The 27,001-nt window shown below is 44.3% G+C and overlaps 1 protein-coding gene and 1 long non-coding RNA gene across 2 annotated transcripts in view; both read left to right on the top strand.

Annotated features, from left to right (window-relative positions):
- LOC310834328 overlaps positions 1–14,436 on the top strand; it is a 226,369-nt gene extending 211,933 nt beyond the window's left edge. The window contains exon 2 of the long non-coding RNA XR_014559192.1: positions 12,120–14,436. This is a non-coding gene — a long non-coding RNA (uncharacterized lncRNA). The remainder of the gene's footprint in view (positions 1–12,119) is intronic.
- SNAP29 (synaptosome associated protein 29) lies at positions 87–10,319 on the top strand (the record flags this gene model as incomplete). Its single annotated transcript, XM_083717696.1, has 5 exons — positions 87–311; positions 7,198–7,394; positions 8,145–8,230; positions 8,574–8,678; positions 10,010–10,319. 5 exons carry the CDS (start codon positions 87–89, stop codon positions 10,165–10,167), a joined length of 771 nt encoding a protein of 256 aa, XP_083573822.1. The 3' UTR covers positions 10,168–10,319.
- Positions 14,437–27,001: the final 12,565 nt, after the last annotated feature.

Here is a 27,001-nt window from a genome sequence, read left to right as displayed (position 1 = left end):
TCTGAAAAACATCGGTCTGGTTTCGTTCTAGTCTGCCTTTTGTCTACATTCACGCATAGAAAAGAACCAAACTCCGAGCTGCAATTATGTCGGCTTACTCAAAAAGCTACAATCCTTTTGACGAAGACGAGGATGAAGACTTAAAGCCAGTCAAGTGGAATGAAAGTAATGAGCCCCCTAGAGAAGGGGCGGATAGACAGAGGTACCTGCAGCAAGAAGTCCTGAGACGGTCCCAGGCCACTGTGGACAGCAGCAACCGCGCTGTGTCCCTCATTTATGAGTCTGAGCATATTGGCGTAGCTGCCTCAGAGGTAAGCAAGAATCTTAAGATTGACCTTGCTGTAGTTTATGGGGAGTATATTTGATAAAATAACTTCAGTATTTTTTCCTATAATAATGTCAACTTATGTGTTATTTCTTTATGGGACGCGGGTGGCGCTGTGGGTAAAACCTCAGTGCCTAGGACTTGCCGATCGCATGGTTGGCAGTTCGAATCCCCGCGGTGGGGTGAGCTCCCGTCTTTCGGTCCCAGCTCCTGCCCACCTAGCAGTTCGAAAGCACCCCAGGTGCAAGTAGATAAATAGGTACCGCTTTATAGCGGGAAGGTAAACGGCGTTTCCATGTGCTGCGTCGCCAGAGCAGCTTCGTCACGCTGGCCAGGTGACCCGGAAGTGTCTTCGGACAGCGCTGGCCCCCGGCCTCTTAAGTGAGATGGGCACACAACCCTAGAGTCGGACACGACTGGCCCGTACAGACAGGGGTACCTTTACCTTTTACCTTTATGTGTTATTTGGAAGTACAGTCATACCTCGGGTTAAAGTCGCTTCAGGTTGAGCGTTTTCAGGTTGCGCTCCACGGCGACCTGGAAGTAATGGAACGCGTTAACTTCCAGGTTTCGTCGCATGCACAGACGCTCAAAATGACGTCATGCGCAGAAGCGGCGAGTCGTGGCACATGCAGACGCAGGTTGCGTTCTGCTCTGGATGTGAACGGGGCTCCAGAACGGATCCCATTTGCATCCAGAGGTACCACTGTAAGTGGATTGATTTCAGTGCAGTTTTCATCCAAGTGTTTAGGATCAGAGTCTGAGAACTGACAAAAAAACCAGGGTACTTTATTAGGGATAAAAGCTGCATGATGATTTTGAGTACATACTCAAATGCCCTTTCAGAAATGGCAGACTTTCAGAGTCTGTCCACACCAGGGGTTGGCAAACCAAGGCCCACGGGCCTGATGAAGCTCAATTGCCTTCAGGATCTGGCCTGCGGACTGTCCCTGGATCGGTGTGTGGATTCTGTTCATTCGAGCTGCGCCATCTTTCCCCCTGCACCATTCCATTTCCACCCCCCTCTACCTCACACACACACACCACAGCAGCGCCTCCTCCCTCCCTCCTTCTGGCTTCTCCCCGCCCTGCCTAGAAGAGGAAGGGGACTGGCTAAGCACCATTTTAAGCAGCCTCTCTCTGGAGCCAGCCATTTCGCGCCGCTCATCTTCCCTCCACCGCCGCCACCCTGGTGCTCCTGTGGGCCAGAGAGCAGAGTGGACAAGCTCCCTCTGCCTACCCACCAGAAGCAGCAGCAGTGGCAGTGATGGTAGTGGCGGCAACCCCAGGGAAGTTAAGCACTGGCTGGGGGTGGGGAGGACGACTAATTGCCCCCCTTGCCTCTTCCCTTTTTTTTTTTAAATGAATTTTAATTTACATCAAAAGAAAAAACAAACAAAAAACATATTAGTTTCACATCAAAATTTCACAACACATTCCTTTTTGGGACTTCCTCCAGCTTATCGGTAAATCATCCGTAGTTATAATTTAAGTTGCGCATTTCTTAATTTTGTATTGACATTGTTTATATCTTTCTTTCTATTCCCTTTAGACAATATTTCATAGTCTTTCACAGTGCTTCTTTAAATCCCATTAGCGTTATCTGTCCCTCACTTATATGTTCCAGATATTCCACAAATTTCCCCCAGTCCTCGATGAACTTTTGGTCTCTTAAGTATCTAATCTTTCCTGTCAATTTATCCAGCTCCATGTAGTCCAACAACTTCATTCTCCATTCTTCCACCGTCGGTATTTCTTGCTGTTTCCATTTCTGGGCCAATAACACTCTTGCTGCTGTTACTGCATATTGGAAAAATTTACCATCTCTTCTTTTTATCTCGTAATACCCCTAACAGAATACCCCTAACAGAAAGACTTCTGGTTTCTTTATAAATGTATATTTTAGAATCTTCTTCAATTCATTATATTTTTTTTCCCAGAAGTCTTTCACTTTCTTACATTCCCACCACATATGATAAAAAGAACCTTCTTTATCTTTGCACTTCCAACACTTATTACATGTCTTATACATTTTTGCTAATTTTACGGGTGTCATATACCACCTATAAAACATTTTCATAACATTTTCTTTTAACGTCATACATGCAGTAAATTTCAAGCCTTCCTTCCATAGTTTTTCCCAGTCCTCAAATTGTATGTTGTGACCCACATCTCTGGCCCAGTGAATCATTACCGACTTACCCTTGCCTCTTCTTCCAGCCCCCCCCCCCCCCGGTGCCACTTCTGCAGTCCGCAGCTAAAAAAAATTGCCAACCCCTGGTCCACACATTTATTTCCAGCATTTTTCCAACCAGCTTTTCCAACATTATTTCAAAGTATATGGGCCCAGCTCATGCCAGTTACAGCATCTGAAGTTGTTGTTTCTGTGCACCATATGCCTTTATATCAAGCTTCCTCAACCTCAGCCCTGCAGATGTTTTTTGGCTTACAACACCCATGATCCCTATCTAGCAGGACCAGTGGTCAGGGATGATGGGAATTGTAGTCTCAAAACATCAGGAGGGCCGAGGTTGAGGAAGCCTACTTTATACAGTGGTACCTCGGGTTACATATGCTTCAGGTTACAGACTCCACTAACCCAGAAATAGTGCTTCAGGTTAAGAACTTTGCTTCAGGATGAGAACACAAATCGTGCTCCGGCGGCGCGGCAGCAGCAGGAAGCCCCATTAGCTAAAGTGGTGCTTCAGGTTAAGAACAGTTTCAGGTTAAGTACGGACCTCCGGAATGAATTAAGTACTTAACCACTGTATCTTGGTTTCATTGAAGATATGGCAGTACATTCATGTAAGAACTTTTGTTGGAAAATGATTATTGTGGGCAGGTGCAATTGAGCATCTGTAAAAGGACATCTCTCTCAAGGAGATGGACTTTGTCTCAGACCACGGTGTCTTGTTTCTTGTAAAAAACAAAAAACAATATGTGAGACTTGCTGAAGATGTACATTGGACCTATCATTTATAAATGTGCTTGATTTCTAAGCCAGTGGCTAGAAAGGAGAGCAGGCCTACTTCAGCCACTTTCTGCATACACCTGACTACATAGCCTTTCCTATTAATCATTTCCTTTAATTATCAAGCCTAGACTTGAATCACTGCTAGGCATCTTTGGTAGGCAGAACCACTAATGTAAGGCATTCTGGAATGTCTTTCTAGAAGTGAGGCTGTTTTTAAAAAAAATAAATACAGTAAACCAAAAGACTAGCAGTTATGAGCTGTTCTTCGATTTTTATTGGTATGGCTGGGGCAATCTTCTGCTGCCTTTTATCCTAATGAGCTTATTTGTAGGGCCTTGGCTCTCCAGCCATACAAGTGCTTAACTCTGTGTTCAAATTATTCCATTCATATACATCAGGGATGTCCAACGGGTAGATCATGATCTACCAGTAGATCGCCGGGGTGCCCCAGGGAAATCGCAGGATGAGATAAAGTGATCATGGAAAAGCAGCGCCTCTACCTTTGCTCCCCCCGCCCCCCAAAAAACCTCAACAACTCTGGGCAAATCTCCCCCCAGTTAGTTGCCACCTTGGGTAAATCACTGCCAGTTTTTTTATACTGGGAGTAGATCACAGTCTCTTGGGAGCTGGACGTGCCTGATATGCATATTTAAACCAAAGTCCAAGAGACGTTGAGTACTGAATTGGTACCTCCCTGGCTCCAATCTTTCCAGGTGGACTGAGGCAAGGCACTGCTGACTTCAGCCTCCCCTGGCTTCCAGTGCTGTTAGGAATATTACAAGAAGAAGATGCTGGATGTGAAGTGTTTTGAACTTATGAAAGTACTAGGAACGAGTGCTGGTTCTGTCCTCTCCAACCGTGGGTGTTGATTTCTTCAAGTGTGCTGCAAATGAAATTGCATGCATAGTCCATTTCCTTCAAATAATTGTATCCCAGAGTGTGTGATAAACTAGAAGATGACAAATTGAAACAAGCTCATAAAGATATTTTTTAATAATAATCAAGGTTGAAATCTATCCAAGTTATTGTTTTTCCTAGTCTATAGAGAAGCTAAATTTTAACTGAACTGCAGTGTTTTCTAGAGGCTGAAGCCAAAAGGAGCCTTTCCTGCTCCCTGGGAAAATTATCAGACCTTATCTGAAAGAGTCTTGTGATCAGACTAGAGGGAAAAGGAAATTGGGCAGAGAGACTGCAGTCTTTTGTTCTTCGCTTGTAGGTAGGACCTTGGACCAGCAAATATTCCAGATAGTGGTTTTTTTTTAAATTTAAAAATGCTAAAGGAGCAGATCATGAAATGAGCAGGTGCCGTTCAGTAGGCAGTTGAGCTTTAATTCGGTATCAGCAGAGTCTTCACATCTTATCTTCCTCATGCCTTCAGCAAATCTTGCTGCATAAATGTTATAGTAGAAACAGAATTCAAGAAAATACTGAGGAGGTAAAGATAAAGGGACCCCTGACCATTAGTTCCAGTCGTGACCGACTCTGGGGTTGAGGCGCTCATCTCGCTTTACTGGCTGAGGGAGCCGGTGTACAGCTTCCGGGTCATGTGACCAGCATGACTAAGCCGCTTCTGGTGAACCAGAGCAGCACACAGAAACGCCATTTACCTTCCCGCCAGAGCAGTACCTATTTATCTACTTGCACTTTGACGTGCTTTCGAACTGCTAGGTTGGCAGGAGCTGGGACCGAACAACGGGAGCTCACCCAGTTGCGGGGATTCGAACCACCGACCTTCTGATCGGCAAGTCCTAGGCTCTGTGGTTTAACTCACAGCGCCACCTGCGTCCACTGTGGAGATAGAAAGGATTAATACTTTGTATTTCTCATTACCATCACCACAGCATTACACAGCAACTTGCTGAAGAAATCTAGTGAACCAAAGGGCCTCTTTTCCACATTGTACTAAACTTTTGTTTAGTGCACATGCATGAGCTGAAATAAGCCCAAGCGAACCCTTGGGATCACTCTTCTGATCCCCATCAACTCCCGTATAGTCAGAAGGAGGTACATCGCAAGCATTTAATCGCTCTTTCCCAGAATCTTGACTTGTCATTTTTGACAAGGCAAAGATTATGGTCCAAAACAAACTCTGGTTAGTTAAACAAGCAAAACCAATGGCTTGAAGCGGCTTTGTTCTGAAACGGATCGGAGTTTGTTTTCAATCAATGGTCTCTGGTTTTCAGAACATGACAGTCCAGATTTCTGGGTAAGGGGAACTACTGGCAAAGAACTCATTCCAGCGATACTGGAGGGAAAGGGGGGGAGCCCAAGGCTTTGCTTGGGTTCGCTCCAGCTTGTGCTAAATTGTGGATTAGTGTGAGACAAAATAAAGCACTTATTTGCACAGCACAATACGATAATCTTTATTGTCATTGTCCCATACAGAACAACGAAATTGAAAAAAATCTACATCAGACATTCAAAAACCTGCAAGCCTGCTATCCCAGCCTGATACCCCATGATTAAATATAATATACTCCCATAGAGACTACCTTACACTGCGTTTAAAACCAAAATCACATTTGGATAGAAACTGTTTCTCAGGCGGCTAGTCCTAGTCTTTATAACCCTGTACCTTCTTCCAGAAGGCAGAAGCTGAAAGAGATCATTTCCGGGGTGCGCACTATCCTGCGCTATTTCTGCAGCTTTCTTACGACACCTGGAAGGATAGATTTGATCCAAGGTGGGAAGAGTGCACCCAGTTATTCTCTCCGTGGTCTTTACAACCCTGGACAGTGTTGTTTTTCCCCTGACCCTGCAGCTCCCAAATCACACACAGAGACCATAAGTTAATACACTCTCAAGAGTACAATGGTAAAATGCCATCAACAGATCCTTTGAGAAATTCCATAGTTAAACTGTGGAACTCACTCCCACAAGAGGCAGTGATCGCCACCAACTTGGATGGCTTTAGAAGAGGATTAGACAAACTCATAGAGCCAAAGGCGATCATTGGCTACTGGCCGTTTTGCCTATGCTGTGTGTGCTTCCATGGTCAAAGGCCAGTGATGTTTCTGAATCCCAGTTTCTGGAAGCCTCAAGAAGGGAAAGGGCTCTTGGGCTCGGGTCTTGCTTGAGAGCTTCCTGCAGGCAGCTGGTCGGCCACAGTGAGAACAGGATGCTGGGCTGGGTGGGCCATTGGCCTGATCCAGCAAATTCGTCTCATGTTCTTCTTGAGTGGCAATACAGCCAGGGAATGCAATTCTCGAAACCCGGTTCTTTGCGGAGTTAAAACATTTCACAGCGCTTTTCTTCAGCCCTGTTAAAAACTCTTGGTAAAAAGACAGTTGGAAAAATATATACAGTGGTACCTCGGGTTAAGCACTTAATTCGTACTGGAGATCCATTCTTAACCTGAAACTGTTCTTAACCTGAAGCACCACTTTAGCTAATGGGGCCTCCCGCTGCTGCTGCGCCGCCAGAGCACGATTTCTGTTCTCATCCTGAAGCAAAGTTCTTAACTCGAGGTACTATTTCTGGTTTAGCGGAGTCTGTAACCTGAAGCATCTGTAACCTGAAGCGTCTGAAGCATCTGTAATCTGAGATACCACTGCATACACAAATAAAGCTGTATTCGACGGACGAAAGGATATATGATGTCTGACATGACTGAGAATCGTAGAGCCAGGGATGGAGATCTTTAAAGCGTTAAAATCTGGGTGTAGAAAATATGGAAACAAAGAGGAGAGGCAGGACTGAGATTTGGAGATATTCTTCAGAGGTCCAGACTATGGGGAGCCCTGAAAAATCAATAATTATAATTTGGATTATAATTTGGTGTTTTTTTAAAAAAAAAAATTGGATTATTATTGGATATATTAATTGGATGTTTTTTTATTGGATAATCAATAAAAATTATTTTTTTAAAAAAACAACCCCAAACTCTTGTTTTCCATAGGAGCTCACAAGGCAAGGCGAGGTACTGAAACGCAGCGAACGAATGGTGGATAAGATGGATCAAGATCTGAAAACAAGCCAGAGACACATCAACAGCATTAAGAGCGTGTTTGGTGGCTTTGTGAATTACTTCAAAGCCAAGCCACAAGAGATCAAGATTGAGCAGAACGGGGCTGCCGAATACCAAGCAAGCAACAAGTAAGCAACCCAAAGTCTCTTCCCAGCTAGGAAAGGTGTAAATCGTGACATCTGGGAGTCGGAGAGCGGGGGTGGAAGCCCAGGTTGCAGGTGGAAGTTTGGACTTCAGTTTCATCCCAGCGTTCTTCTTCAGTGGGGCCAGGAAAGATTCAAATCACATTGCAACTTCTCCCTTAATTGCATCAGAATGTGGTACTTACATTTACCTTTGGACCATTCTCAGCAGAGTCAAAACGCAGCCAGTGTGGTGTAGTGGTTAAGAGCAGTAGTCTCGTAATCTGGGGAACCGGGTTCGCGTCTCCGCTCCTCCACATGCAGCTGCTGGGTGACCTTGGGCCAGTCACACTTCTCTGAAGTCTCTCAGCCCCACTCATCTCGCAGAGTGTTTGTTGTGGGGGAGGAAGGGAAAGGAGAATGTTAGCCGCTTGGAGACTCCTTTGGGTAGTGATAAAGCGGGATATCAAATCCAAACTCTTCTTCTTCTATTTGAAGCAAGGCCTTTTGAACATTGTGCTTTCCTGGCAGCTCCATCCCTGGATTTTTTAAGATCAGTGCATCCCCAGGTTTCTTTTGAAAATGGTTTCCCCCCCCACCCTGTAGATTCATTCTGAACTGATCAGGAGCCAGGGAGGCGAGGAAACAACAGCGAATGTGTGTGGGTGTGGAAATGATTTTTCTAAAAGCCATTGCCCTTAATGCAAGGCCTATTTGGACACTGGGAATGGTACCTGTCTTTTCTCTTATCTCCAGATTGAAAGAAGCCATCTCCGTTAGCAAAGAACAGGAGTCAAAGTACCAGGAGAATCATCCAAACCTACGAAAGTTGGATAATTCAGGTTTGTTTAAACTTGTTTAAAGGGCCATGCCAGGCCTGGAGGAGTTGGACATTCAGGGTTTTTTGGTATGGCAGTTCTTGATAGAAGCCAAATTTGCCTCTTAACTAGGCTACAGAAGCAGGAATAGTGATTTGGCAGGTCTGCAAGAAAAGGATTGTGTTGTTTACTTCCAATTGCAAACCACCTTTAATTAATAATTATGTGTTCCAGTAATTCAGTATAAAACCATACTTGCCATAAGGCACACATGCTACATTAAAATAGTTTTCTTTTTTTAAAAAGAACTGGAGCCATCAATTGGTGTTTGGTGAATGTCTAAAAACTCACCTTTTCCCCTTGCCAGAGCATAGTACCACTGGAACCAGTTCAGAGTCTTCGTTCCCACCTGATAGTTACCCAAGGAATCAACACCTCCGAGCTTACCATCAGAAAGTCGATAACAACTTAGGTGAGTAGTGACAGCCTGAACTTTGTAATGCTTAATACCAGCTCCTTACCTGAAATTGAATCTCTTTGGTTCCTTTGGGGCTTTTTCCCAAGCAGAGAGAAGTATGTGTCCCTGTTTTCAATTCTCATTTCATGGAAATAGGAGGTATTGGAAAAATGATTAACATTAATATTTATTAATAATAATTCAGTTAGTGGCTTGCTACATAAGAAGTCTTCAAACAACTTGAAAAACAAGAATGTAGGACAGTTATTAATCATCTTCTGTTGATTAATCGGGTATAGAAGGAATTGGGGTAGTGAATGGCAGCAGACAGACAGGTTGCTTCCTCCTGCAATATTGCCAACAAGGGCTCTGTTTGCTGCACAATGGGAGTAGAAGAACTTTTGGCCCTCCGATGGGCAGGGGAAATGGAAGTTGTCGTTCAGCAACATTGGGGGGCAGGGGAGCAAAGGTTCCTATCCTTTGCTGTACAGAAATTAAGGGATGCACAATAGCATCTGCTCTCATCAGATTCTACAAGTTGCACTTTTGACCGCCAAAAATTAAGTGGATGTGGTTAACTACTAATTGCTGCTCCGAAAAGACAGTGGTCGTGAGCTGGAAGAGGATCAGAAATAGCAATATGTTTGAAGGCAGCAGTGCTCGCTTTACCTTAACGTTTCTGAGCACAAATCAGTCTTGGTGCTGACCTTTAAAGCCCTAAATGGCCTCAGCCCAGTATACCTGAAGGAGTGTCTCCACCCCCATCGTTCAGCCTAGACACTAAGGTCCAGTTCCAAGGGCCTTCTGGCGGTTCCCTCCCTGCAAGAAGTGAGGTTGCAGGGAATCAGGCAGAGGGCCTTCTTGGTAGTGGCGCCCTCCTATGAGATGTCAAGGAAATAAACTACTATCTGACTTTTAGAAGACATCTGAAAGCAGCCCTGTTTAGGGAAGTTTTTAATGTTTGATGTTCTATTGTGCTTTTAATTCTGTTGGGAACCGCCCTGAGTGCCTGGGGAAACCCATCCAGATGGGTGGGGTATAAATAATCATCATCATAATTTATTATTTACAGAGGTAGCTGCGTTAGTTTGTACAAAAAAATACTCCTGTGACACTATAAAGGCTAACAATTGCAAGAGCACACCCTGAATGCTAAACCCAGCCAGTTGGGCGGGGTATAAATAATAAATTATTATTATTATTCCAAAGCCATAGAAAAAGAACAACCATCCTTCACTCAGAATATTCTTGGAGCAGCTACTTTATTATGAATTGACTTCCCAAACATATTTCCTGCCCTGTATCCTTGCTCTTAACCCTGCTCCATTGTCTCCATCCATTTGCAGATGAAATGTCCTCTGGGCTGGGCCGCCTGAAAAACCTCGCTCTGGGCCTACAGTCTGAAATCGACGAGCAGGATGAAATTCTGGGTCGCCTCACCACAAAGGTGGAGACTCTGGACATCAATATTAAAAGCACAGACAAAAAGATCAAGGAGCTTTAAGGGAGATCCAAATCTCTCACCTCCACACAAGAACTTGATTCCTTTTATACGGCTGGAGATAATCTTGCTATCTGGAAAACAACCAGCATAAGAAAAATGGGTTTATGTGACTGATTTGCCTTGTAATTAAAGACGAATAACTTGAAGTGCAATATGAGAGATTTTAAACCACCTTCTTTTACGTATGCATGCCTAAGGGTGCTTTTCACCATTGCCTCTTTAAGCCTCTGATTTTGGGGTACAGTGGAACATCAGTTTTCGAACGAAATCCATTCCGGAAGACCGTTCGACTTCTGAAACATTCGAAAACCGAGGAAAAATGGAGAAACACAGCTTGGAAGCTGTTTGACTTCCGAGGTGCATTCAAAAATGGAAGCAATTATTTCCAGGTTTTCGGCGTTCGGGTTCTGAATCGTTCAGTTTCCGAGGGCGCTCAAAAACTGAGGTTCCACTGTATAATACCTCAATTCCAGGCACAATATATGTCATCTATTAAGTGCTCTTTGGCCTTTATTGTAGTGAGTGTTCAGTATAGTGAGAGTATGTGCATTGCCTTATTTCACAACAGGCATTGTTCGTTCCTTGCATTCTTAGAAATCGCTCTTATGTGAGTAGCAGAGCAGCTCTAAGTGAATTTTTCATCTTGCATTTCAAAGCTGGGGCACACCGATAAGCTTCAGGAGCGGCCTATGAAAATCGGCGGCCGTGCCCTAGAAACAGTGCAACAGATTTAATAAATCAGTGGTTCCAGCAATTTCCCCCCTCTAATAACATTGAAATACTTGAGTGATGCCATTGTGAATAAGAATGCACTTTGACAGGACTGCATATTGAGTATTTCAAAGCTTGTAATGTTTTTGTGGAGTTTGCGAAATTCTACGCTGCAGTTACTCCACATGCCCCCGTGTGGTTTTAGACCTTTGCTTTCTCAATAGTAGTACCCCTTAGCCCCACATCAAAGACAAAAATGCTTTTGCAACTGAGTGCTGTCACAAAACCAGTGTGCCGTCTGGTATGCAGACTTCCCCTTATTGCTCTGGTCACGACTATAGGAACTCGTGAGTCCTAACCAAAAACTGCAGTCATCTGCTTTTGTACCTGCTTGTGGTATTAGTTTGGGATCTTTCTAGGCTTACAATGGGGGGGGGGGGGGCTCCAGTCTGCAAGCCAATCTTGGCCTGTCGTGTGTGTGCGCGCGCGCGTGCAATTAGCCCTGCTATGCCATTTTTCCCGTGGTGACAGCTGATGAGACAGGAAGGCAGGGTTAAATCCTGTGTTGGTTACAGGGAACAGGTGTGCACAGCCAAAGCAGCAGGATTGGGTGAGGCTTAAACGTTGCTCTGTTTGCCATGATTCCATGTAAACCTCTTCCTGATTTCTCCTGCAAAATCTGCAAATCCTAGAATCTCCTGCAAAATAAACAAATTTGTTTTAGCAGCACCTTCCGACTTCAAAGCATCTTGCAGCTGACATCATTGTAATCTGACAGTTGATCTGAAGGTTGTCAGTTCCACCCATTTGTCAGATTTGGCCCTCAAGACACATCACGGCAGAGCCAAAAGGGTTCCCCACTCCTGTCCTACAAGGGTCTCATTGCTAAAATAGGCACCATACTGCCCAACTAGGGGCATGGGTGGTGTTGTGGTCTAAACCACTGAGCCTCTTGGGCTTGCCGATCGTAAGGTTGGCAGTTTGAATCCCTGCAATGGAGTGAGCTCCCGTTGCTCTCCCAACTCCTGCCAACCTAGCAGTTCGAAAACATACCAGTGCAAGTAGATAAATAGGTATCGCTGTGGTGGGAAGGTAAACGGTGTTTCCATGCGCTCTGGTTTCCTTCATGGTGTCTCGTTGCACCAGAAGCTGTTTAGTCATGCTGGCCACATGACCCAGAAAACTGTGGACAAATGCTGGCTCCCTCGGCCTGAAAGTGAGATGAGCGCCACACCCCATAGTTGAATTCAACTGGACTTAGCTGTCCAGGCGTCCTTTACCTTACTTACCTAACTGCTACTTATAAATCCTGGAACATAGCTCCTATTATCTGTACAGGATAAAGGTAAACTGCTTTCCTTTACAAGATAATAATAATAATAATCCACAGGATCACTTCTTTGTCTACCTGATAGTAAAATAAGCTTAAAGCTGTGCTTACTAGTAAACACCATCCCTTGAGTCCCTTTGGTGACTAGTAACAGAAACAAGGAACTGCCAGTAACTGCAGTAATTAATATAATTGCTACTGTCGCATAGCACTGGTTATTGGGTTCCAGCTGGTGACCTTTGAGTTTCAATGACAGGAAGTATACCTTTACGCTGACTTGGGCTTTAACCAATGCCTTGGAAACTTGGCAGGAGTCTCAGTACTACGGTATCAACACATCAGTGCTGTCATGCTTGTTACAGTAGTTTCACTCTTAATTTACTTTGCTCCCAGTCAAGGTTAAATCTGAGCAGCTTCTGTCGTCGTTGCCACGATCTTCAGAAATATATCAAAGAACTGAACTTGGGAAGGGCAAACGAGGTTGCTTTCTTTTAATGATGATCTAATACAGTTATCCTTTATCCCTCAACTTTAAATCTGAGGATTTTGTGCAAGGTAACTGCGTACATCTGCTCTTAACAACCCAGGAGAAACACCCATTTCATAGTCGCAGTTTCAATTATTACATTTTATTATGCCAAATGCTTGTTGATAAGTGGACATTCATGAGTTCAGAGTTCTAGGCACATTGCAGGGAGGAAAAAGGTATAAAGGACCCACTTGCCGTTTGACTTTAGGAGCAGCTAAGATACTTGTTTAAGCGACACGGGTGGCGCTGTGGGTTAAACCACAGAGCCTAGGACTTGCCGATTGAAAGGTTGGTGGTTTGAATCCCCATGACAAGGTGAGCTCCCATTGCTTGGTCCCAGCTCCTGCCAACCTAGCAGTTCGAAAGCACATCAACATGCAAGTAGATAAATAGGTACCGCTCCAGTGGGAAGGTAAACGGCATTTCCGTGCGCTGCTCTGGTTCGCCAGAAGCGGCTTAGTCATGCTGGCCGCATGACCCAGAAGCTGTACGCCGGCTCCCACGGCCAATAAAGCGAGATGAGCGCCACAACCCCAGAGTCGGTCACGACTGGACCTAATGGTCAGGGGTCCCTTTACCTTTACTAAGATACTTGTTACTCATGTTGTATTCAAGCAAAGGAGCATTTTTGCTGAGACAGACCTGGGGACGGTGCCTAAACTTCACTGATCTTCACGGTATTGGCAGTGTGTGAATGTCCTAAAAAGCAAAGAGCAAGATCTTTTATTGGAAAGGATTGGCAATAGTCGCAGCTTTAGATTTCTCGAATGTTGCAATACAGTGGAAACTCAGTTGTCGAACATTATCCATTCTGGAAGACTATTCGACTTCCGAAGCGTTCGACAACCAAGGCTCAATGGACGGTCAGCAAATTCTATTGAGAAAATGGAGAAACGTGCCTCAGAAGCCGTTCGACTTCCAAGGTGCGTTCAAAAACTGAAGGAATTCTGGGTTTTCGGCGTTCAAAAACCGAAATGTTCAGCTTCCAAGATGCTTGAATACCAAGGTTCCACTATTGGTTTGGGGAGGGGCAAATTGCTGCAAAAGAAGGAAAGGGAAGCTCTTCCCTTCACGTTAAATCTACTTTGTTTGTTAATTAGGCAGGCTGAGAAAATTACACAAATATTTTCTTCATTGTAAAGCTAGGTGTAGATTTCTTTTTGGAACATCGGTTCTGAATGGAAATCGCTAGCCCTCTGCTCCACCTTCCACATTTTTCTGACAACGGTTTTCTTTATAGGGTTCCACTCTTTTCCTATCCTGACTTTGTGAAATGAGCTTGCTCTTTGGGTCCTGTTAACTTGGACTTTTCTGCTCTAAGGGTTATGCCTAGAGATGCTTTCACTGTTAGATGGGGAGAGAGAGGCTATGCTTGGGTATACACAAATTTTCCTCCTTTTGGTAGACTACGTAATTGCACCATCTGCTGTTGTCGAAGGCAAACTTAAGTTAACAGGGCGGAAGAAATAAGGCTGTTTTGTAATAATGATGCAATTCCATAACCAGCAAAAATAGCTGTTTTAACTGAAGGAAAGTGATGAAGGCTCTGACTTTTTGCCCCTCCTAGAAAATATCTGAATTCTGTTTGGTTTTTTGGTGCCTATTTATGTCTGTTTTTTAATTCATCTTTTAAAATAGCTGCTTAATATCTCTGTCTGGCACACAATAATCACATTAAACTATTAGTCGCTTCCGATAATGGAGTTGATCTTATTTAAAAGATGCTCATTAGTGACATGTTTGTGGATAAAAGTAAACATGGCCCTGTCTGGTTCAGAAAACTCGAGGAACCATATAATTTTGCAACCTGAAGGAAGAAAATTGTCCTAGTAGATGTGTAGAGTAAATGGGTCTCTAGATCCTCCATCTAATAATAATAATAATAATACATAGAAAACTAGATTTGTGAAGAACCTTTCAAGCAGGGGCAGACTTTTCATAATATGGCATCCATTGCAAGCCCAAAATTTGGCTCCCCCAAATGGATCTTCTCAATTATGGATCTTCTCAATTTTCCACTCCTCTGCTTGGTGCCATGTGCAAGGGAACTGACTGTACCACCCTAAATCTGGCACTGTGTCTAGCCTAGCCTTCTCCCTGAAATTGCTAGTTTTTTTCAAGCAAGTACGGTACTATTTTGTACAGAAAAGTCATGTCATGGGAGCCCCCTCCTTCCCTTAGTCCAAGGTGCTTAGATCCAGACAGTCAGTGAGAACTCCTCTTTTTATAGCATTGTTTTGGTCTAGTCTCTTCTCCCCGACCCTTTGCCCAGTGGAGAGGTTTCTTCACAATATGGATTGCGTTTGCTGGAGCAGATTATACAGAGGAGTCTTCCCAGCTCACCTGTTGTGCATTCTCCCATTTCAACAGACCTTGCTCAGACGTTGTTATTGAAAGGACTAGATTTTGCACTGCTTGGTGGCTTGTGTTTATCGTTTGTGATCCCGCCCACAGACCCAACAATGCATCACATAGTAGGTGTCTTCCTAAATTTCAGGGTGTCTCTGCTGGATGCCTTTGCGACATTCCTTGACGTTTTTTCATTGTTAGGAAAAATGACATTTTTGAACTTCCAGACAGTAGTCTTCCTAAATTGACAAGCCCTCTTCCAATACTTGGAGGAAAAGGCTTTAGGAAAATTAGTGGTTTTAATTGGAGCCAGTGTGGTGTAGTGGTTAAGAGCGGTAGTCCCGTAATCTGGGGAACCGGGTTCGCGTCTCCGCTCCTCCACATGCAGCTGCTGGGTGACCTTGGGCCAGTCACGCTTCTTTGAAGTCTCTCAGCCCCACTCACCTCACAGAGTGTTTGTTGTGGGGGAGGAAGGGAAAGGAGATTGTGAGCCGCTTTGAGACTCCTTAAAGGGAGTGAAAGGCGGGATATCAAATCCAAACTCTTCTTCTTCTTCTAATGCGGAAGTGTCACACCAAAACTGTCGGAAGTGATGCAGTATAGTTGTGTTACCAATTTCTTCCTTATTATTTGGTGCCCAAAGACTGCAGTTAACCAGTTCATAAGAGCCCTCTTGGTTGTAGCTTTGAATTCTCCAGAATTGAGTTACTCAATAATTGGAGACAATCCCAGTTTTGAGGCACCCAAGATGCTGCATTTTAGACTTCATAGTTTTCTCGAAATCATATGATCCATTCCTTGGAAAATGTGATTCATGGACTGAATATCTGACCAGTTCACTTAATCACCCATTGACTTCCTTTTAAGAACACAGTTTCCCTTGAACTCTCCGTCAAAAAACGTTGGTGTGTTCTTTCAATCTACTGCAAAAAGGAATTATGCAGGAGGCTGTACAGTCAACTCTTCTCAGTGTTTTTATCTTTGCCATTTAGCAGCACAAATCTGTGAAACTAAAATTATATCCGCGTCTCCAATTTAACTTCATTGTAAGCTAAACTTGTACCTTGTTCAACTTTTATACTAACAAGTGCTTTCATTTTGAGTGGATAGTTTGGATGGAAATGCAGCGTTGCAGTGCTAAGCTGCATTCAGTGTGCTTTTTTGGATAGTCCGAGGCTCAATAAAAAATACTTGTTAATCAGTTGTCTCCTGTTTCTTGCCAAAGCTGGAAGGATGAAAACCATCTTGTCAGTTACAAAATGTTGGTACAGTGGTACCTCAGGTTACAGACGCTTCAGGTTACAGACTCCGCTAACCCAGAAATAGTGCTTCAGGTTAAGAACTTTGCTTCAGGATGAGAACAGAAATAATGCTCCGGCGGCGCAGCAGCAGCAGGAGGCCCCATTAGCTAAAGTGGTGCTTCCGGTTAAGAACAGTTTCAGGTTAAGAACAGACCTCCAGAACAAATTAAGTACTTAACCCGAGGTACCACTGTATTAACATGGAGGCAGCCCATTCTTCATCAATAACATCATGTCTATTGATGCTGTAAAGGCTGAACAGGTTCTATTTAACGTATAAGTGGGGCCTGCAGAACAACGTAGCAATAGGTCATCATTTCCTAGCCAACAGATTCCCCTCAGGTCACTCTAATGGAATACACTACCTAACGCAGGGGTCAGAAACCTTTTTCAGCCGTGGGCTGGTACACCGTCCCTCAGACCTTGCGGGGGGGGGGCAGACTGTATTTTGAAAAAAAAAAAAGTGAATGAATTCCTATGCCCCACAAATAACCCAGAGATGCATTTTAAATAAAAGCACACATTCTACTCATGTAAAAACATGCTGATTCCCGGGCCGGATTCAGAAGGCAATTGGGCCGCATCCAACCCCTGGGCCTTAGGTTGCCTAAAGTAAAGTTAAAGGGACCCCTAACCATTAGGTCCAGTTGTGGCTGACTCTGGGGTTGCAGCGCTCATGTCACTTTATTGGCCGAGGGAGCCAGCGTACAGCTTCCGGGTCATGTGGCCAGCATGACTAAGCCGCTTCTGGCAAACCAGAGCAGTACACGGAAATGCCGTTTACCTTCCTGCCAGAGCAGTACCTATTTATCTACTTGCACTTTGAGGTGCTTTCGAACTGCTAGGTTGGCAGGAGCAGGGACCGAGCAACAGGAGCTCACCCCGTTGCGGGGGTTCAAACCACCAACCTTCTAATCGGCAAATCCTAGGCTCTGTGGTTTAACCCACAGCGCCACCCGCGTCCCTACCCCTACCCCTGGCTTAATGCTTAGTGCTCTGGCTCATAAATCTATGAAATCAAGGCAACTGTGGCTCTGGGTATTGTTGGCATCTGTCTGTCTCTAGAGACAAGAGAGTGCACCTCCAGGGCTAGAGTCAAACGACTGTGCTAGCAGCACTGAAGTGACCTTTCTGGGGCACAAGCCTGCGTGGTATATATGGAGGTCCTGGCCTGCCCAGATAACAAGACCACCCCCCTCGACCTCGCTGATGTGGTCTAGATGAAAGGAGAGCAAGACATTATGGTAACAGCTTGGCTGCAGAAGTTGCATCCAACCGTCTTAGCACTGGATTTGTGGGTTTACATCTCAGCTTTTTCTTCCGTCCTGCAAGGCAGCAGAGGTTTAGAATTGCAGCTTTCCATCTCCTAGATGGGCTACTTTCCCAGACTGACAAGCCCCATCTGCCCCTCGCTTCCCTGTAAAAAAAAAAAAAAAGGGTAAAGGTAAAGGACCCCAGGATGGTTAAGTCCAGTCAAAGGTGACTATGGGGTTGCAGCGCTCATCTCGCTTTCAGGCCGAGGGTGCCAGTGTTTGTCCACAGATATCATTCTGGGTCATGTGGCCAGCAGGACTAAACCGTTTCTGATGCAATGGAACACCGTCAGGACCGTCTTAATGGACCTAATGCAACACGAGGTATGACACTATGGTAAATTCAGGGGTAGGCAAACTAAGGCCCGGGGGCCAGATGTGGCCCAATCGCCTTCTCAACCCGGCCCGTGGCTGGTCTGGGAATCAACGTGATTTTACATGAGTAGAATGTGTGCTTTTATTTAAAATGCATCTCTGGGTTATTTGTGGGGCATAGGAATTTGTTCATTTCCCCCCCCCCAAAAAAAAAACATAGTCCGGCCCACCGCATGGTCTGAGGGACGGTGGACCAGCCCCCTGCTGAAAAAGGTTGCTGACCCCTGGGTAAATTTATGGACCTAATAGGTCTATACACAACGCAAAACACTGTTGCTATATGTAGGCTTCATTTTATTTGTTTTTTTATCATATATTTTGGAGATGTACATCCAGGTTGGTTTTTTTCCTTTATTTTTTTGGGGGGGGGCCAAGATAGTGGGGCCCTAAGCTGTAGCTTGTTTAGCTTATACGTAAATCCAGCACTGCTTATATTGTGGGTTTTTTTTAATCTCTTTCCTTTTCTCCTATCTGCCCATCAACTTTTCCTCCTGCCAAAACGATACTCCACATGATGGGGAGAGCTGGTGCCTACGAGGCAATTAAAGGCAAAGTTGTGACACGGTACAAACTTGCAGCAAGGCAGAAAAGCTAGGCAGACAAATGAGTTGCTTCCCTTGCGTCTCCTGTGTGTATGCCTTAAGTAAATGTATTGGGGATAAAACAGATGGGTTGATGTGTATGTGTGAGCAAACTGAGAAACAAGCAGAGCTGAATGTGCTGAGAACTTGCGTCAACTGAAGTTTCTATTTCCTTTGCACATCCGATGAAGCGAGTTCTCTATGAACAAAAGAGGAGTCTGCAGGATCAGGCCCGTGGCTCATCTAGACCAGCATCCTGTTCTCACAGTGGTCCCCCAGATGCCTGCAGGGAAACCAGCAAGCAGGATATGGGTGGGGACAGCATTCTGTCCTCCTGTGGACAGAATCAACTAGTATTTGGAAAAATGCTGCCCCCATCAGTTGACACATAGAACATAGTCATTTTGGCTCTAGTAGTTGCTGATAGCCATGTCCTCCATGAATTTGTCTAGCCTCATCTAGGGGTCAGCAAACTTTTTCAGCAGGGGGCCGGTCCACTGTCCCTCAGACCTTGTGGGGGGCCGGACCATATGGGGGTGGGGATGAAGGAATTCCTATGCCCCACAAATAACCCAGAGATGCATTTTAAATAAAAGGACACATTCTACTCATGTAAAAAAATTCCCAGACCGTCCATGGTCTGGATTTTGAAGGCGATTGGGCTGCATCCAGCCCCTGGGCCTTAGGTTGCCTACCCATGTAATCCCTTCTAAAGCCTCTTGTAGAAACAACTTTATTTCTTTTTTTAAATAAAAACTATGTTTTTCACTATGCATCTTAACATAAAACTATTGTTTTTTAAGTTTTTATTTATACTTTTCTAATTTATACATTTCATTAATTTTACAATCAATTTAAGATTTCAAAGTCTGACTTCCTTCCCACTCTTTCTGTGGTTCCTTTTTAATGTCTTCTGCATATCCAAATTCATTTAATTTGCTCCTTTAATTATCTACTTTAAAATGTACTGTATACTCTTATGAAACTGCAGGTTATTATAATAACCCTGCTAATATCTTTGTTTGGCGCTGTGGGTTAAACCACAGAGCCTAGGACTTGCCGGTCAGAAGGTTGGCGGTTCGAATCCCCGCGACGGGGTGAGCTCCCGTTGCTCGGTCCCTGCTCCTGCTAACCTAGCAGTTCGAAAGCACACCAGAGCAAGTAGATAAATAGGAACCGCTCTGGCGGGAAGGTAAACGGCGTTTCGGTGTGCTGCTCTGGTTCGCCAGAAGCAGCTTAGTCATGCTTAGGAGCTGTACGCCGGCTCCCTCGGCCTATAAAGCGAGATGAGTGCCGAAACCCCAGAGTCAGCCATGACTGGACTGAATGGTCAGGGGTCCCTTTACCTTTTAATTTATCTGTAAATATTCAATAAACCATTTCCATTCTTTCATGAAAAGTTTGTTATCCTGATTTCTTATTCTGCTGATAAGTTTTGCCATTTCTGCATATTCCATAAGTTTTTGTATCCATTCTTCCTTTCCTGCGACTTCTGCTTCTTTCCAGTTTTGGGCAAGTAGCATTCTTGCTGCTGTAGTAAAAGGTAAAGGTAAAGGTACCCCTGCCCGTACGGGCCAGTCTTGACAGACTCTGGGGTTGTGCGCCCATCTCACTTAAGAGGCCAGGGGCCAGCGCTGTCCGGAGACACTTCCGGGTCACGTGGCCAGCGTGACATCGCTGCTCTGGCGAGCCAGAGCTGCACACGGAAACGCCGTTTACCTTCCCGCTAGTAAGCGGTCCCTATTTATCTACTTGCACCTGGGGGTGCTTTCGAACTGCTAGGTTGGCAGGCGCTGGGACCGAGCAACGGGAGCGCACCCCGCCGCGGGGATTCGAACCGCCAACCTTTCGATCGGCAAGCCCTAGGCGCTGAGGCTTTTACCCACAGCGCCACCCGCGTCCCTTAGCGCCACCCGCGTCCCTTTGCTGCTGTAGTAGCATACATAAATAAAGTTCTATACAATTTAGGCAGCTCTGTCGTTATAATTCCCAAAATAAAATCTGCTGCTTCTTCTACAAAAGTTATTTTGAACATCCTTTTCAATTCGTTGTATATCATTTCCCAGTAAGCTTTAACCTTACTACAAGGCCACCACATATGATAAAAATAACCTTCGCCTTTGGGGAAATTTAAGCTTGTTCATTTCATAAAAGTCACATACCGGTACCTCTTGTTTGTAATAAAACCTCAAATTGGTGTACAGAAAGAACGAAACAACCGTTTAAAGCAACTACTTAAAACAATAAAAAATAATTAGAATCAATTAAAACCTGAAAACCAGGCATGTCAACATCCTGCACGTCTGGATAGGCTTCCCAAATCAAAAAATGTTTTTTTAGCAGTAACCAACAAGAGTATTGCAAAGGCGGTAATTGGTAATCATTAAATGGGCACAATATATAGGGCATAATATACAAATGGAAGAATGGACAAAAACTTAGGAAAGTTAATTTAAAATTTACTGGTTGTATATTGTTAAAAGCACATTATTTCAAAATGATGTATCAATGGTATGTTACACCTGCGAAAATGGCAAAAATGTATAGAACAAGCTCTAATAAGTGTTGGAAATTTAAAGAAAAGGAAGGTACGTTTTTTCATATGTGGTGGAAGTTTAAAATAATAAAAAACTATTGGGAAATGATTTATAATGAAATGAAAATGATATTTAAGATAACCTTTGTTAAGAGACTAGAAGCTTTTTTATTAGGCATTTCAGGTGAACACTTGCCAGAAGATAATAAGAAATTATTTATGTATGCTGCAACAGCAGCTAGGATTTAGCTAGCCCAGAGATGGAAAAGTGATGAAATACCAACGAAAGAACAATGGCAAGAAAAACTGATGGAATATGCTGAAATGGCGAAGTTAGCAGAAAGACTTAAAGACAATGACAATAGACTTCAAAATAGACTGGGAACCTTTTATGTTATATCTACAGTAATAATGTAAGGAAATGAACTCACTTGTAGGGTTTGACTAAACACTTAACAATTAACAAAATAAGAGATAAGACAACAAGCAGGAGAAGCGAATGTGTTATGTTCTGAGTTGACTAGGATCCAAAATGCAGCAGTCTGATTGGTCCTAGAACAATAGGATTCAGAATGCAGCTGTTTGATTGGTCCTAGAACAATAGGATTCAGAATGCAGCAGTCTGATTGGTCTGCAGGAGCCACCCAATCCAACTCCGGGTGGAAGTGAATCCACAACCTGATTGGCCTACAGGAGAATCCCAGAATTAGCCAGTCATGTGGGGCCCATTGTGTAAATAATGTATATAAAGCAGACATTTTGGGGGAACTTCCATCCTCCTCACTACTCTGAGCTGAATAAAGAGCATGAAAGCCACACTCGACTCCAAGTATATTTCAGAATGTGTAAGAAACCAGGAGGGGAAGATGGGGAATGTTGTGGGGGAGGGGGTAACTGATAAAATTATTTTGTGATTATATTGTTTGTAAAGGTAAAAGGTAAAGTGACCCCTGACCATTTGGTCCAGTCGTGACCGACTCTGGGGTTGCGGCGCACATCTCACTTTATTGGCCGAGGGAGCCGGTGTACAGCTTCTGGGTCATGTGGCCAGCATGACTAAGCCGCTTCTGGCGAACCAGAGCAGTGCACAGAAACGTTGTTTACCTTCCCGCCGGAGCAGTACCTATTTATCTACTTGCACTTAGGGGTGCTTTTGAACTGCTAGGTGGGCAGGAGCTGGGACCCAAAGACGGGAGCTCACCCAGCCACGGGGATTCAAACTGCCGACCATACGATCGGCAAGCCCTAGGCTCTGTGGTTTAACCCACAGCGCCACCCGCATCCCACATATTGTTTGTAGTGACAATATTAAAAAAGATGTAAAACCCAATAAAAAGTTATTTAAAGGGAAAAAAGGAATATTGCAAAGGCTCCTCCATGGTGTCAATAGGCGGGGAGTTCCAAAGTGCCACCACACTGAAAGATCAGTTTCTTACAAATGCGGAACAAATGTAACAATGCCAAGTTCCACAGATCAAAGTGGTCCAGTGGGCATATATGGAGTAAGGCGATCTGGCAAAGAATAGCCGCGAGATTCAGCTTCCCAGTGCTGCTCAGAGCATTGGTTGGGGCAATGCAGATGAAGGAATTTAAAGTCTTGGGCCGGGATCAACAGTGGTCCCTGCCATGATGCTGCAAAGATCACCGGTGTCAAAGTAATGATTCTCCAACTTCAACTTCATTGGACTGGTCATATTGTGCAGATGCCTGATGATCGTCTTCCAAAGCAACTACCCTATTCCGAACTTAAAAATGGAAAGCGTAATGCTGGTGGTCAACAAAAGAGGTCTAAAGACTCTCTCAAGGCAAATCTAAAAAAATGTAGTATAAACACCAGCAATTGGGAAACACTGGCCTGCGAGCGCTCCAATTGGAGAACAACCTTTACCAAAGGTGTCATGGGCTTTGAAGACACTCGAACTCAGGATGCAAGGGAGAAACGTGCTAAGAGGAAGGCACGCTTGGCAAATCCACACCGTTATCAACTCCCACCCTAAAACCAATGTCCCCACTGTGGAAGGATGTGTGGATCCAGAACTGGCCTCCACAGTCAGTCACTTACGGACCCATTGTCAGTGGCGTAGCGTGGGTTGTCAGCACCCAGGGCAAGGCAAGTAATTTGCACCCCCTAACCCGAGGTAGCCAGGTAGGGGCAGAGAGCTGCGAGTGTGAGCGCGCCCCCCCCAGATGTTGCGCCCGGTGCGGCCAGCCCCCCCTGCACCCCCCACGCTACGCCACTACCCATTGTTAAAACCCTGTTTATGGAAGACAATCTTACTTGGCTATGTATGAGTGATCGCCAAAGAAGAAAAAGAAGAAGAGGAGGAGGAGGAGGCTGGGATCCAGTGGCGTAGCATGGGTTGTCAGCACCCGGGGCAAGGCAAGTAATTTGCGCCCCCTAACCCTAACCCCCAGATGTTGTGCCCGGTGCGGCCGGCCCCCCCTGCACCCCCCACGCTATGCCACTGCTGGGATCCCAGCAGTGCTGGTGCCAACTCTGCCATTCCTGCCCACTCGAGGTCTTTAAAGGGCAGAGGGCTGGTTTCTTTGCAGTTGCTACTTTCAAAAGCCTCGTGGTTTTGCCCGCTCGCTGGATCACAAACACAGTTGTGGTTGTACACAGCAAGGCCTGCTGAGCCTTGGCAGCTGATGTACTTTCAACCCCTTCTGTGGAGCAATGAGATGCCGCTGGCACACTCCCATCGCCTTCCGAGGCAAACCACCACTTTTTGCATCAAAGGCCCGTTGGAAAGCTTGGGAAGCTGGTGGTTGGGGGAAAGTCTTCCACTTTGGCACGGTCGCCTTCCAGCATCCTCACAAGGGAATGATGCCTGCATAACATGAAAAGCGGTTCTATTTACAATCAAACAGTATATCAATTTTGTTAGCTAATTTTTGTTAAATAAATCACAATAAAGCGAAGGAAAGCAGCAAATTTACTGTTTACCTGGCATCTGAGCCTACAGCCCAGGTGTGGGGAACCTTTTCCACCCCGAGGGCCCCTCTGCTAATCCCAGTGCTTTTTTCCTTAAAAATATTTAGGGGTACTCTTACTTTGACTCCAGAAAACCACCATTTTATAGTTCAAATTGGGGAAAATAAATACAATAAATGGACAAAAGTACAAAGATTCACAAAGTGTTTAGGGTTATGCGTACCCCTGCGTCCCCCCTGGAAAAAAAGCACTGCCCAGTCCAATTTATTTTTTTATTGTGGCCTAAGTTTTGGGTGGAGTTAAAGCCCTCTTTATACCATTTCAAACTACTGGGGACTGTAGTTTGCTAAAGGTGTTGGGAAGGGAAACATAGGTCCGTGAGGGCAGCAAATTTAACGAACTACTGTTATGTACTGAAGTTCTTACCCTGGGCCAGCAGGGGGATACTATAGTTTTCACTCAGGTCCACATATGCAAATAAGGGATTGAAAATGATGTGCAGTGATTGGATAGTTACAGAAAGTGGTTACAGTTGTGTTGTAGTGGAGTTCTATATAAGCAGGTTGGCTGAACCCTTCAGTTCAGTTCTGTTCTGACCTGTGAATAAACAAGAGCTGTTTGAAGAATCGCTGTGTCGTCTGATATGTTCACCCACAACTTAACAACTACAGTTCCCAATATCTTTGGGGGGGGCGGGCTATGACAGCGAAAGTGATGTAAGAGTGCATTAAGAGTATGGTGTAGATGCAGCTAAAAGAGACTTTCAGGATTAAAAGGAAGCGGCAGCAGCCTCTGGATTAGGAAGACGGCAAGTGAAAGATTGACAGCAATGAAGAGGTGGTGGAACAATCCAGGATGGGGGACGTTCCTACTGCTGGCCTGCCCAAATAGCACCCCAAAAGCATGAGCCAAGGCTGAATGAATGACCCCCCCAGATCATTTGAAGATCAGGTTTATCTGATGAATTGGGCGCCAATTGGCCAAAGATTCTGCCACAAGAATGTGTGAATCTGTCGGTTCCAGGTTTTATCAGTTTATAAGTTTTCATTTCTCCACATTCCCACCTCAGTTTGAGAGATATATACATATTTAAAGTCCACCTGAAAATCCACCAGCCTTTCAGTGCAAATTTCTCTTGATATACACACTTGTCCGCAATTTTGCCTAACATACACATTTTTTTGCACAGCAATTTCCTGTAACTTAACACAATTGTTGTACGTTATTTTCCCCATTATAGATGCAATTTCAGGCATATGGTACCGAGTGTAAGCACTTTTGTACACATTACTCGGCTTGAAAAATGCCTTGCAAAATTCAGAGAAGTGTGATTTCGTTTGCATGTTGCTTGGGAACCTTTAAGTAGGTTCGCCTTCAAATTTGAACAGCCGAGGGCAATGGGAACTTACTGCCTCCATTAAGTATGCAACAGGATTGCAGCCGTAGGCTTGTAGACATGTCTACTCAGATGTCAGTCCCACTGAATTATATGGGTCTTACTCCCACGTAAGCATTTATGGGATTGCTTACTCCGCAGTCTTATTCTTTGGAGCAGCATTCTTGTCAAGATACGACAAGCGCCCACTATCTGCAATCTCCGGAAACAATTGGAGACAGTTTTGTTCTGACAGGCTTTCCCAGAAACATAAATTAGTATTTACCATAAGTGAGGGTTTTAATATTGTTTTAAATTTGTTTGTTGTTTTAACCTGTTTTGAACTATCTAACATAGAAGCCACCTTGAGATGGTGAGTTGGAAGGCAGTTAATAAAACGGAGATGATAATAATAAAATAATGGTGATAATAATAGCTGAGAGGAACACACAGAATTCCGTGACTTCATTTTTTTCAGAGCAGGAGTGATGATGTCATTTGTCATTTATACAACTTTAACAGTCATGGGTTCCCCCAAAGTTTCCTAGGAACTGCAGTTTGTTAAGGGTGCTATTACAATGCACATGCACCCATAACAAGCTACAGTCCTGCAAATTCTCCATGAGTGTGAAAGTGGAATAAAAGCAAGTAAGTGAGGTGATACTGAGGCTAGCATAGGGAGCTAAGGAAGAGAATGGAGACAGTGAACCAGAGGCTAGAGACTTATTTCCTTTTCTTTGATGGGGTCCTTACTTCATGCTAGCAGTTCAAATGCTATCCTGTCTTTGCAAGGGAGTTTCCATGTCTAGTTAACAGCTAATTAAAGTTTTAAGCGGCTGAAAGTCTTTTGTCAAAGCTCAGGTGTGTCTCACAAGCCCAAAGGATGCAGTCAGGACTGTCAGCACCACTGAGTTCAGCACAAACAATACATTCAAGGGAGGGAACGTTCTTTCATAAGTCGTATTGGGAAATGATCCAAAATGAATTGAAAAAAAAATGTTTAAAAAACTTTTTCCCAAAAAACTTTCCCCCCAAAGCCAGAGTCCTTTCTGTTGGGGATGATTCAGACTGAAATTCCCAGGTGTAAAAAAAAGGTGATTTATGTATGCCACTACTGCGGCCCATGTTTTGTTAGCCCAAAAAAGGAAAACGAGCGAGGTCCCAACCAAAGAAGAATGGCAATTTAAGTTGACAGAATATGTGCAGCTTGTAGACTTAACAGATAGAATAAGAAAACAAGAAGAACATACGCTTAAAGAAGATTGGAAAACGTTTATTGACTATATGGGAAATTATTCTGGAAAGCTGAAAACGTTGGCAGCATTAAGATAAATTCAACAGTGTAAATAAGTTTTGATGGATGCAATAATGGAATGCTGGATCGTTTAGCAGTTTTTGTAAAACATGTAGGGGTTTATGGTGTGTAAAATGAACCATGGAAAGAGAAGAAGGGAAGTCATTGATAACCTTAAGGATGTAAAATGAGTATTTTAAATTGT

The sequence above is a fragment of the Podarcis gaigeae genome (genome assembly GCF_964106915.1).
Source record: "Podarcis gaigeae genome assembly, chromosome: 16".
Lineage (NCBI taxonomy): Eukaryota > Metazoa > Chordata > Lepidosauria > Squamata > Lacertidae > Podarcis > Podarcis gaigeae.
Note: the sequence above shows the minus strand (reverse complement) of the source record. Positions and strands in the feature narration are given on the sequence as shown.